This window comes from Parasteatoda tepidariorum, chromosome 7, assembly GCF_043381705.1.
Source record: "Parasteatoda tepidariorum isolate YZ-2023 chromosome 7, CAS_Ptep_4.0, whole genome shotgun sequence".
NCBI lineage: Eukaryota > Metazoa > Arthropoda > Arachnida > Araneae > Theridiidae > Parasteatoda > Parasteatoda tepidariorum.
The window spans coordinates 59,234,677-59,248,902 of NC_092210.1; the positions used below are offsets into that span (position 1 = coordinate 59,234,677).

Sequence of the window (14,226 nt, forward strand, 5' to 3'; positions counted from 1 at the left end):
TTAGAGAACAAATAATGACTTTGTCCAAGAAAAAACACATTATAGCTGAGCTAAATGAAGAGTGCTATGTTTAATGAGGAAGCTATGTTTAATGTCAAAATCAAAATCTTGTCTGATTTCAATGTGCAACAGGATGTTGTCCGCCATTGCTTCTGTGGTTAACGTCACGCTGTAATCCAACTGCAGTTGAGTTGGACGGTAATTGTAGTTCAAGATGAGCGTTCGATGACGTATACTATCGAACTCACAAATGGACCAATCAGAGGTTAGCGCTGATTTCCAGCTGACGGCGTCCTGTCCTAAGAAACCAGGCCTTAAGACTGCTGATTCTTATATAATTAACGTCGCAGGTTGCGAAGTTTAACTTCTTCCTCGCGGAGAGACTCCACGCACTATTCTCTTTTTTTTTCTTATTATTACGTTTGTGATTATTACACTGTAATAGTTTACAATCGGGGCCCGCCACTAACTTTTATTTTATAACCGTCATTGAACAGAAGACCTAATTTTTGGACTTACGACTACTAATGTTCAACTACGTAGCCTTGCAATTTTGAACCCAACCCATAACACAAGGGAGCTCCTGGGTCTAGCAATGGGAGAAATTTGCCTTCGTGGGGGACCTTTTGATGGAACTAACCCTCATTTGCGTTACATGGAGAGGAAGACCACGAGAGCCTTCACGGTTAGCCTGTCGGCAAGGGGACTAACCCATGATCAATCTACCACTGAGGATATTTTACGTCAGCACTGTGGTCGATGCAAGCCAGAAGCGGCATTCGTATCGATCGACCGAGAATCGAATCTGGTTCGCCTCATTGGGAGGCGAACGCTTTATCCCCTGTGCCATCGCTGCTCTCTAATTTTTGGAGATTTGCAAATAAACGAATACATATGTAAATAAGCCAAGAACCAATCACATAAATGTAAACAAAAGTTTTAGTAACCCGAAGGCGACATCATTGAAAGCAAAACCCGCAAAGTATATCACAGTAACCAGAAAAGGGATTTCAGAAAAGCTGAACTGAAATTATTGCCAAAATAAAGGGCATCCGATATACTCCAGAGCCATTATTCCGAATAGAAGAAATCAAGCTAAATGCGATGACTATTGTAAAATAATCCTTTGATATTACCTTATTAAACCACATTTTGTGTGGAATTTATTTAAATGATGTTTCCGATAACCTATTAACAGTTTTACAATTACTAAACAGTAAAAATTTTATAAGGCGCTATCAATGGGCAACTTAAATGATTAATTAAAATTTTACAATGTAGCTATTATGATGCATTTTGCGTGTTTATCTACAACTTAATTTTTTCCATAGTGTACATTAGAAATAGACGTTACGCTTATATGTTAACATTGAATATAAAAATAATCATAGTTATTTGAATGCTAATGCAATGTGTCCTTAATAAAAGTTCGAAAAAGTTTAAAATTATGAGCGTGATTCGTTAACATAAAATAAAGATCAGAAATAAACACAGGTTACAGCAAATGATGTAGGTTTAAGGTCAAATTGGGGGATATAGTTGGAGGAAGCACAGTACTATTACTGTGCTTCTTCAACTAAATCAATCTTGGGTACCAAAATCTTGGGTTCCAACAGCATACATGTTTGCTGCTTAGGGAAAAATTGGGCATTGTTCCTATGTTACTTGGAGTGGAATATTGTTCTTATGCTAGGAGAGCTTATACAGTTTTCTGAACAGCAAAATGAATAAATAAAAATTAAAAGAAAAAAAAACTGCTAAAATTCTGCAAATATTTTAGGGTCTCTAATACATTTCCTCAAAAATTACTTTATTTCATTAATTATTAATTTGAAGGACAAGTTTGAAGATGAATTTGCTCTGCTTAAAGTCCTGGGTTACGTAGCTCTCTGACAACCCAAAAAAAGTGATGAGGTGACAATTTTAACCCAATAGAATCAGGACTAAATTTGCAAAACGTAATCTAAATTAATGCAAAAAATAGTGTGGGATTTTTTAAAGTGAAAATTTTTTAATTTTAAGTAAACTGTTTATTGACAAAAAACAAAAATGACTGAGTGGCAATTGCAGATGTCGGTGGGCGAAACGAACCAAGATTAAAGATTCCTGGTTAACAATTAAGAAAACTAAATCATTATCTAATTTTATATTAAATTATTCGTGACAGGTTTTTACCAAATCAGGTAAATCAACATTTTACTATACGATCTGAAAAAATTACAAAATATTAGTCTATTATGGTTGGATTACCAACCTATATATAGCAATTCATGCTTCCTACTAAACGACCAACAATAGACGTGTAATACGTACCTTTCTTTGATTAGAACAAAACAATCAATTGCAAATGACTAAATACACTATAACAAAAAAATCGACGCTCGATCAGGCTGGAATGATGCCGACTGGGGATGTATAGTCTTTAGCGACGAATTCCGCTTCCAACTGTGTCCTGACGATCATCGAAGACGTGTTTGGAGACGCACAGGGCAGAAGGAGGATCCTGTCTTCACTATTGCATGCCACACCGGCCGTCAACAAGGCATTATGGTCTGGGTGCCATTTCCTTTGACAGCCGGACCCCTTTGGTCGTCATTAGAGGTACACTTACTGCACAGCGGTTCGTCGACGACATCCTAAGACCTGTTTTGCTACCGTTTCTTTTGCAGCCCCCCCTGGGCTGGTTTTTCAGCAGGACAATGCCAGACCACATACGGCACGTGCTGCTATGAACTGTCTGCAAGCTTGTCAAACTCTTCCTTGGCCTGCCAGATCACCAGATCTCTCTCCCATCGAGCATGTCTGGGATGACATGTTGGAAAGGCGATTGCATCTGGCACGGAATGTTGATGACCTCGTTCGACAATTGGATCGAATTTGGCAGGAAATACCGCAAGAGACCATCCGGGAGCTTTATCGGTCTATGCCACGCCGTGTGGCAGCTTGTATCCAGGTTAGAGGCGGGTCAACACCTTATTGAACTTGTTACTGTAACTCTGCAATAAATTATTCAATTGTTCCGAAATTTTAATCATTTACTATTCTGTACATTGTCTTCCTATCCACCAATTTTCGTTTCAATCGGACAACTCCTTCTTGGTGCTTCGATTTTTTTGTTATAGAGTGTAGTTGTATTATAAACATAGTTTTAAATACCGTCGTAAACTACTAAAACACATCCTACTTATAACCATAATTTGTTTGCATCGAAAAATTAGAAAAAAATTGCGAAAGTTTTATCTGGATTGTATTGCAAAAATTTGGAGCTTTGTTTGAACGAGTTTCAACTCATTAAGATGAAAATTGTAAACCTTCATGAAGTGAATCGTGCAGTTTGAAAGGCACGCTTGTTGTCTATAACTACAAAATAATTCGGAGATGATCCAACGAAGAATACGGCCGAATAACAATCTTTCTCTTTATAGTTATGCTTACTTGTAAAGGACTTTTCCAAATAGTTGCTATTACTGATGGACGAATAATTATCACAGGTAGATCCGACGCCATATCTGCTATGATATTTTCAGACAAACATTTACTGAAAGTATAACTGTTTGGCCATTTCGGTTTGCAATCGGCAGCTAATTTTTCAAATTCATTATTCAAATCGGACCTAAAAATAGAAAAACAGTTTTAGAATCTTTAGTGAATAATAAGGTCTGTAATATACATTTGTTTTAACTTATCGTTAAGCATAAAAGTAAATAACATTCCATCATATCGTGAATCAAATTTTAATTTTTTATTTCGACAGGCTGAGCAATGTTTGTAGGGATTGACGGCTGCAAATAAATATTTTATGGTGTCTTTATAGATTTGATCACAAGCTATCCTAGAAATAGTAATATAGTGATCTAAAATATCCTCAATGGTAGACGGATCTTTAGTTAAGAGTCAACTTGCCGTCAGGCTAACCATGGGAGGTCCTCGTGGTTTTCTTCTTAATGTAGCGCAAGTGTTGACTATTTCCGTCAAAAAGAACCTCGAAGGCAAATTTCTCCCAATAATTATTCAGGAGTTCCCTTATCTTCTGGGTTGGGTTCAAAATTACAATGCTACTGAGTTGAACATTGATAGTCGCAAACTCAAAATTGGGTTGGCTGTTCAACGATGGTTATAAAAGTGACATATTGTGGGTATCTCGATCCTGATTGGTTGTTGAAACGGGGCATTTTGCTTACGCTATCAACTGTTCCTACCATTCTATTTCAAGTAAGTCCAACCCGTTAAGTATCAATTCTCCTAAGTGACACATTCTATATTCTTTTACAAAGATTTCAATTCTTTCAGTATATATTTCTTACTTAACACAAAGACATTCACGGCGCCATGTAGAACACAAACTAATTATGTATCAAAGTTGCCAGGTACGCAAAAGAATCTATCACGGTTACAATAAAATGCATATACAAATAATAAATCAAAGTTAAGTAAAAGACGTAAAAGAGAAATACAGTGCACTCCCGATTATCCGGGTTAATCACCGGGACAGGTCGCACGCACAATCGAAAGACACGGATAATCCGACAACTCCTTTTGTTAAAGAAAAATTAGATATCAGTACAAAAAATATAAAAATTACTGACATTTGCATGCATAACATCAAACTAGGAATTTTCCTTTTTAAAAAATGTGTAATGCGTCTTCGCCATATATCGATACACATATTTTACGAACCGCAGTAATGTCACCGTAATCAAATCCTCCCATATAATCTAATAAAGCTTTCACAGAATGAGAAATTGTATTTCATTCATTTACTACATCTTCTGCATCAGTTACAATCATCACTATTTGATTTAACAACATAACGATGTCTTCATCAGTCAAATAATGGAAGCCAGGCTCACATGCATCATTTTGAAACCAATCTTCTAAATTTTATTCATCAAGAATTTCGAAACCTTCGATTTCTTTTGCTCGTTCGAGAATACTGTTATCATATTTTTCTTGAACATCTGAAGAGGATTGTTCATCAAGCGGTATGATCTTTCTCCAAGATCGTGATAACGTAGACGATTTTACCTTTGACCATGTTGCTGATATTTCATATACTGCAATCCAATAACGAATATTGCTTCCAAAAATTTGGTAGTGTTATAACTTCATGAATCAAATTTTTTTAATCTTGAAAATGTTTCTCTTTATATTTTTTGTGTGACTCCGGAATGAGCACGGTTAATCCGCAAACCGGATAATCCGCACACGAATAATCGAGAGTGTACTGTAATTATATTTTAATAAATTCGATACGCGATACGGCGTTGTATTTAACTTTACGCTAATTAACACTCTAACTCATGAGAAGAGACTTAGCTCTACTTTAGCACGCCATCTTGTTAAGAAACGATCTACTGCCGCTGGTTATAGTTGCTGGTCATGTGTGCAGTGGCGTACGCAAGGGAGGGGTTTAAACTCCCCCCTTGAGCTCAGACAAAATGGTAAAAATGAAAATTTTAGTAGAAATTATGCGGGCTATTATTTTTTAAGACTATATATTTTTATTTGCCTTATGCCTACTTTTTTCTCTCACGGTATTTCTCAGAACACTGGAAAAACATTTACTATAATAGGGTTGTACTTTTGAAACCAAATTCACGTGATACTGTTACGGACTGGTTTCTTTCTGTCCTGCCAGTCGCGATAGTTTTCGAGACTGGCTTTCATTCGCGAGTTCTTTACGCGATGATTCTGGAATCCTACACGCTCTGTCGTGTTTGAGACAATTCGAGAATTTTGGAGTTGCGGTGAAAATTTATATAAAAGAGGGAACGGAGAACAGTGGAGTTAGTTAGTCAGACTAAGAGTTATCTCTGCCGTTTGTCTTTCGGAGCTCGTTGCTAAATCTGATTTGTTTTGTCTTAACAAGAAGTTCATTCAATCGCCGAACCCGTCCTCGTCGTTATTTCGACTAGTGAAGAAATCAGTAACAATACTATTGGAGATACTGAGCTCGTTGAAGTTATTCATTCCAGCTCGAAACTTTAAGATCGTAGTATGGCATATATTTCTGTGCTAATATATATATTTGCTGTTCTTGGATCTTTAGGATATCAAAACGCAAGAATTTAACAATTTATAATTATTTTGAGAAAAAATCACGACCTGAAATTAGTGAGGTGACAGCATCTAGTACCAATGTAAGTTTTTCTGTTGAACAGAAATGTGACACTTCCGTTGAAGAAAACGTTTCTAGCACATCAAAATCTGATGAATGAGAAAGTGGCCCTCAAAGTGTTACTTCCCACCCATATGACATTGGACTTTTTTCAGAAGATATTACATGCGAGAAGATATTACATTATGCTCTTAAACTTAAAAAATCAAAATTTAACTAAACAATGTTGACTAAATAAAAAGTCAAATTATCTAGCTGCCTAAATTAGGCAAATAATAGTGCTTTATTACATACTCGAATTTCTTTTAGTAGTTTCAGAAAATCATGAACACTCCCCTTGAAAAAATTCTGCGTACTCCACTGCATGTGTGTGATCAGTGATAGTCATCTCGAGTTTAAAGTTCCCCACTACGAATTTTATGTATTCTGTTATTTTCTATTTAAATTATTTTCCGGATAACTCATTGGTTGGGAAATAAATAATCAGCAATGTCTTTTTTTCAAAGTTGAACTCTATTGCAACAGTTTGTATACAGGCTAGCTCATTTCTGCAATCTTTAACGGAACATCACTCATATTTCGGCAAGAGCTCTAGTTATCGTATAAAAACTTAATAGATCGCGTGAAATTTTAGAAATGTACTGCAGTTGCCTCAACTACGAAAGTATTCGTGAAAACACCTAGATATTCCACTTGATTAATATTTTTATGATGTGAAGAACATTGTTTTTATTGTACAATTGGGATTTTCTTCCTTTTCTTTATGGACGAGTTATTTAGTAAGCATTGTTAGCAGCCCTTGAATGGCGCTCCGATACTGTTCATCATATTACTCTCACTCTCAGGTTAGAAAAAGAAAAAGAAAAAAAAATGGAGGAAAATTTACGTCATATCATAAATCTCCACGAATACATCTATTTAAGATCGTTGGCTGAAAGTTGGTTTTGAATCGTCTTGAGATATTTTTTAAAAGTTAATTTGAAAGCTGAGAATTGTGCATGAGCAATAATCTTGTAGTGCCACTTCTAAGATTTTACAATTACAATACATAGCTATAAAAATGTTCTGATATTATGAGATATAAAATTCACGTATAAAATAGTATGACTCATTATTGGATATCTTTTTTAAAAGAAAGTTATTAACACTAGAAAGACGGAAAATTAGTATATACCTATATTGCCAAAAAGCAGTCAAAATGACTAGATTGTGAATGCGTCAATAAATTTGTTTAAAATTAATTTTTAAAATTTTTTATATTATATACAGTTCTGTAACAAGTTATTAGTAAATATTAACAATAAAAAAAATTATATGTTGTTCAAAAAGTCACAAAATTCTAAGAAATTGTGTCGTTGTATTCATCATTGTTTTTCTAATTGAAATTAAAAGCTGTCAAAGTGACTTCCTTAGGCAATCTAGTGTTAATGTCAAATTTTCAAGCAAATTGTCAACATTTTTAAATCATTGATTGAATATTAAATATTGATCCTTTATCTTTTATTCATCTTTCTTTGCGAACGAAAATCAAATGTTTGGAATAACTAAAAATAATTGAGATATAATCATATTTTAAAAATTCGTACTTCTCATTTCATAAGTCTTGACAAGACAAAATTATTTACTAGGTGTAGTATACACTTTTACATAAGGTTTATTATACCCCATGAAAGCAGCATTACTTTTGTGATAATCCATTTTGGGAAATTTGAATAACCTGATACACAATTAAGTTAACTGATTTAGTTCAGCCTTTGGTTTCTTTGCACGAAGAAAAAGCAAACTTCTACGTGAAAAATTTCAGAAATGTGTATCAGGTACAAACTCATAACGCAATATTCAGTTACCCCATATTTTAGCTTCTATAGAAAACCATTTTAAAAGTATTGTTATGTGAAGAATATTTAAATTTTATCTTCTAACACACGTTATAAACGAGTCGCTGAAATTCTGATTATAAAATACAGTTTTTAAACGTTTTAATTCGAGAAATGTAAGAAGTGAGAATGCAGTTTCTAATAGGAAAGGTAAATGCACACCAACATTTATGACTGGATGACCTGAAAAACTACAAACACTTAGTTTATCTTTCAGAAGAAGAAAAATTACTTACTCTAATGCTTTTAAGAATCTTTCTCCATTCCAAGGCAGACGATAAATTATTTCTTCGATTAGAGAGCGATTTGAATTTGAATAGGCAGTTGAAGTATATACTAATGCCTGAAATATATGTTAAGATATAATTTATATATCGACCAAATCTTTTAAATAAGTTTTTTTTTGTAGTTTTATTTCATACCTCTAAGTTTTTCATTTTTCGCCCTAATTCAATCACATTTTTCACGCCAACACAATTATGCACTGCAATGTACCTGTAAAAGTGTTTCACATTTAATTAAGATAAACCAACCAATATAGAATTTTACTACAATTTTGCGGAACAATCACTCTTTCCTAGATGCTAAAAAGAAAAATTCTCTTATTTCTTCAGCAATGAAACTTCTAAGGTGAATAACGTTACAATGATGTCATAAAAGAGTAAAATTAAGAATGCTTGAAAAAGTATTTCCCCCATTGCTTAACTTAAGGAAACAATATCTGCTTTCTTTAAAAAATTTTAGTACTTAAATTAATACTTTTTTGTCATTCGTGGTTTAGAATAGCTCCATATTTTGATCTAAATAGTAAGTATCAAATTCAAGAATATCGTAGTAAAGAATGCCAAGGAAAAAAATTCTCAAAAAGTGTGTTTCTCCCATTTTAGTTCATCTAGAAAAACAAATTTTCTTCAATGAACATGAGAAACTTTGCTTTGAAGTAAGACTAGTGAATTTTCTGAAGGAAAAAAAACAGACTGCTCTTCATTTGAATGTAGCATGCAAATTAAATCTACATGTTTCACATTAAAAAAAATTATACGAAATATATTAACATCCTAAACTTACTCAAATTTATCCACAAAAAAAGGCGTAGTATAAACTATGTAAACAATACAAGCTGTTACTTACCCAAAAAAGGATAAAAAAAAAATATTTGCACTAAGATCATTTCATTTTTACCTCCCCCCCCCCCGATGATTTTAATACGTGTAGTTAATTATGAAATCTCTTTTACAATTATTCAATTGAATTATTATTCAATTGAATTTACGAATTCACTTCCAGTTTCTAGATAATCAGCAGACCAGTAAAATAGTCCATTAGTCAGAGTTATTTGAAGCTTAAAGATTATATGAAATAGAAGAAAAAAAGAATACTCTTCCACTTTTTGTTTTACCTTAAAGGTTTTATGAAACTGATCGTTGCTGCTACATGGAAAATAATAGTTGCTTCATTGGTTACTTTAATGAAATCTTCGTCACTCATTCCAAGATTAGGTTCACTGATATCACCTTCAACAACAATCACTTTTTCTGGAGCATTCGGATTTTCTTCTAGAAGTTTGCAGAATACCTATAAAATACATGTAAAAATATTACATTCGGTATCGATGGTAATAAAACTGCTTAGAGTTTCAAATGAGAAATGATTTTTTACTTGGTTCAGACAGTGAAATTATCAGTATAAAAACTAATTCATTTCCAAGTGGTTCATGAATCGATAACAATACTAATAATACAATCTTTTATAATTCAAATAAAAAATTACGATGTCAAGAAAGTGATTTCGGTTTTTTAGTGTCAAATAAAGCTAATTTTTTTTACTATAAAAATGAACTTTAATCTGTCAAATATCTTTAATTCTATTCGATGACTTTTTGCCATCTTTCTTCGTAACTTCGTGATCCAGAGCTCATAGAACTTCTGGTTGGTTAGTTGGTTCTAATGCCACTTGCCACACTGGTAAGCCTGGCTGCTTGGTGAAAGGCAGAGTGTGCGATTCTTGTTTTTCAGTGGCGCCATCTATGGCCAAGAATTAGACTTCTGCCACACCATACGTCACACCCATTTATAAGGCGGACCCATTCATACATCCATCCACTCATTCACAGATCGTAATTTTGACCTGAATCAGAGAACGATCGATCTCCAATCCAGTACCCCCAGAGGTATAATTTATTATGGGAATATGGAGGACTTTGCAACTCAACAGAATTTTAACGTGAATCAGTCACCAACCGTCTTCGGCCGGCAGGGTTAGAGCCCACGAACTCTTGGACATGGTCCCAGCGCCCTACCTGCGACATCACATCACAGCAAACTCCAATAATTTCGTATGTGCTGTTAAAGCTATGTGAATCCTCGCATTGTCGTGGAAGAATAAGATTTCTTTGAGATTTGCAATCCCCGCAATGTCTCAGATTCATTTCCTGGAGGACCAATGTCATTTCTTCCATATTCAGGGAATGAAGATTTCATTTAGTAAACCACACAATAAAATTTATTCAGGTATACGATTTAGTCATTGTGATAAGTAATCAATTACTTACAATCCCGATTACTATGCAATCAAGATCACTTAAAATTAACTGCCATAATGCAGTTATCGTGTAATACGATTGTTTGTAATCAGTATATTAGGATTACTGGCAACCATAATACTAGTAATCTTATGGTTTTGGGTATGGTTGCTTGTTATCCCAAACACTTACATTCAAGCTTACTTACAGATGATTACGTGTAACCATGATTACCTGTAATAATTTCATGTTGATTAGAAGTAATCATAAGCAGCTTGTAATCATAAATTTTGATGACTTGAAATCTTGATCACAAGCAATTCTGCATTATCTGTATTTAATGACAATTGATAGCTGTAATCGACATTCAACTCTATTTCAAAGTGTGCAGTACGCGAAAGGAATTTTGGTGAAAGTGTATTACGAAGTGATGGGTTCACGTTTTAAGTTTTCAATCTGGCAAAAATTAATTTCTCCCTTCTTAGACAACTTGAAATACGTAATTTTAAATTTTTAAATTTTTTTTAGTTTTATTTCATTATTATTAGGGGACATCTCTGGGTTTAGGTTGCGTGAATTTCATTTCAAATCATTTTTAATAATGGTATGTTTATATCACTTACACAAATCAGTTGGTGGAGCATTAGATACAGAAATGGAAATACTATTAACCATGCAATATCTCACTAGTATGTTAATCTAAATCCTTGCCGATGTTGACAGTTTTTAAAATTTCATGCCTTCTTATAAAATTATTATTAATTTTTTTTTAAAAATCTTATATTTTTTTGCCATTTTATTTGTTTTTTATGTCACGATGACTCAATGGTTAAGACATTGAGCTGTCATTGTGTAAGATTAGGGTTCAATCGGTTTGAAGCTCTTGCAGCTTTAGATCAATGGGTAGCACCTCATCTGTAAAATAAAGGCGGTTTGTGCACAATTATAATTACATTGTTACCATCATGACTTCGGTTCACAAAATTGTACGACCTTAACCTCCATGGCTTCCCTGACCCTGTTGGTATGTTTTACTTTGTTTTTATGATTGAAATATGAATGAATGAGAACATTAAAGTTTAATGAAGCTACCTAATGCAAATTTATCATTTTATTCATCTTGCACTACTAGTAAATATAGTAAAATATCAATTTAGTACTAGGCAAATAGAAATAAACTTGCGATGTAGACATTTTGAGAGACCACTATGCATACTTAAGACAAAGTTTCTTTTTAAAGCAAAATTTTAAACTTGGAAAATCTCAAATCTATAATTTTATATTGTTTAGGATATATGTTTACTAACTAAAACGAGTCTAAAAATTTTTACCCTTTTTTGGAATATAAGCTTCTTTCTTTCATTCGGAAGTACTCCTTTCTTTGATCTTAGTAGAATAAAAATATTTTTAATTCCAGGTAAACATCTGAGAAGAACTTCTAACAGAACCTGCAAGTATAATAAATCGGTGGCTGAATTCAAACACAGGTGGGTGAAAATAAGTTCGATGATTTTGATTTTGACAATACAAAGAAAATTGATACAATATATTTGTAAGTAAGAAGCTTGAAACTGAAGAATGTGAAGCTATTGCATTTGAAACAAAACCGAGAAACTATTGAATACTGACGTAGTAAAAAAAAAGCATCGCATGTTGCAGATGGGAAAGATAAATCGACTGTTTTGGGAATAAATCTCATGAAAAATATTTTTTTTTAAAGTTCGCTTCAAAAATGTGTTTTTTTTAGAAACTCGCAAGTGTTTAATTTGTAAAACTGGGCTTGGGAAAAAATTTTCTCCCTACAAATAACATTTAAAGCTTTAGTAAAATGACTCCAAAATTTTGAAAAGATTGAATTGTTAGTAGGAAAATTACTGGGTCTGAAAAACAACTTTTCGAAGAGGAAAATATTGCTTATCTGTCGTAAAAATTTGTTAATGATGTAGTACACACCTTTTTTTAATGATTCACGATTTCATCATCTGATAATCATCTAGTTCAGCCCCTTGATAGGTATAGTTTCCTGTTCGAGAATTTTCCGATATATTTATGACTGAACAACTGCAAACTGATTTGTTTCAGAAATATGTTTCAAAAAATACAATCCATTGCTCACAATCAGTTTTCCTTACCATTGTATCTAAACATCTGGAAATAAATACTTATGGCATGCCTGTTCATATGTAAGAAACATCCCATATGTATTTTAAAAATCCGTAGAATCTTAAAAATGAAATCATTTAAAATATGACCTAAATCAAATACAATATTGTATTCATTACTGGATACAATATTTTAGTCAATACTTATTCAATACATTTTCTATTTTTCGAGTGATAGTGAAGATTGGTTTTTAAAAGATTTCATTTGTAAATTCAGTATAGAGTTGCTGAAACTCATAGCAATTTTTTTTTTTCATAATTGAAAAATCTCCTAGCATTGATAACTGCAACCATAACCTGATATTCGATATTACTTTACTTCCCTCATAATGCAGTAATAGTAATAATGATGGAATTATAGCTTTTATTGTGTTGGTCGTTAGGCATGCTTTCCAGTTGTATCTGATTTCGTTTACAACATGTGAGAAAGGTTCTTCAGTTACTAGTAAAATAACTGATAAAGGAAATAAAAGATGAAATCAAAATCTGAAATGTTTAAAAATGTATGATATAAAAAAAATCTTTTTTTAAAAATATATTTAATTGAATGTTCAAAACTAAATATATATATTTTTTAAATTAAATAGATAATTTAAATGAAGCATTAATTAAAAAGAAATTTCGATTAATACAATCGCAAAAAGTGTGTTATATGAAAATTTATGAAACTGTGCAGACTTAAAATATAAGTAAAATTTTTCTTTCAAAAATGATCTCTAATAACCACTGGAAAAACTAATAACAAAGCAAGAATTAAGGGAACACTAAATTGGTTTAAATGCATGAAAAATATGTTTAATACTTCCGTGTGAAGTATGATGTTTGAAAAGGAAAGATAAAACAAACAACACTTAAGTATATGTTAATAAACATATATTTTTTTTATAAAAAAATTATGTTTTAATAAACAGGATAATGTAACTAATAAAAAATAGCTGTAATTGTATGAGCGCTAACAGTGAAAAAATATCAATGAAAACATTTTACAAAAAATTCATTATATTCATAAAAAGTAATAAAAATAACGATAATTACCGATCCAAGAAATCCAGCGGCTCCAGTGATAAATAATGTCTTTTCGTCATAAAACTCAGACACGCGTTTATATTGTTTCGTATTAGTCTCAGACATGTTCTCTCAGTCAAATGAATCTAATATTCTTTCACGACTAATATAGCACCAGCGAGATTTGATTCATATGTGTTTTTCAGTGGCGAAGAAAGGAACAAACAAACGTATTATATTATAGAATAGTTCGAAGAGCTCTTCAATCAAGCACATTTACACAATTTGTTTCTAATTAGATAATTAAACAGTTAGCACAGATTCTTACGGGGAAAAAAAGTAAAAATAAAATGTCTGAAGTGTATTTATTTTTTGTTTTGCACTCGTACTTTATTCTTACTTATAAATAAATCTGCAGAGTTCGGAACTCAAAAAGCTTTTAACAAACATATAGAATACATTACAGAAAGAAATAAAGAAAGAGAGAATTAATTTTATATGGAGGGTTATGAGGGAGTATCGAACCCGCTACCTCCATGTCGC

The 14,226-nt window shown here is 32.6% G+C and overlaps 1 protein-coding gene across 2 annotated transcripts in view; it reads right to left on the reverse strand.

Moving 5' to 3' along the window:
* LOC107439335 (fatty acyl-CoA reductase 1) overlaps window positions 1-13,984 on the reverse strand; it is a 32,884-nt gene extending 18,900 nt beyond the window's left edge. Inside the window, exons 1-6 of one of the 2 annotated variants that reach the window (XM_016051895.3) lie at window positions 13,714-13,984; window positions 11,848-11,964; window positions 9,395-9,570; window positions 8,418-8,490; window positions 8,232-8,338; window positions 3,436-3,613 (exon numbers count right to left, since the gene is read on the reverse strand). In XM_016051895.3, coding sequence (XP_015907381.1) covers window positions 3,436-3,613; window positions 8,232-8,338; window positions 8,418-8,490; window positions 9,395-9,570; window positions 11,848-11,964; window positions 13,714-13,809 — 747 coding nt within the window. In that variant the 5' untranslated portion in view covers window positions 13,810-13,984. The remainder of the gene's footprint in view (window positions 1-3,435; window positions 3,614-8,231; window positions 8,339-8,417; window positions 8,491-9,394; window positions 9,571-11,847; window positions 11,965-13,713) is intronic. The other variant, XM_043040133.2, reaches the window with a different exon arrangement.
* Between the last annotated feature and the right edge of the window lie 242 nt (window positions 13,985-14,226).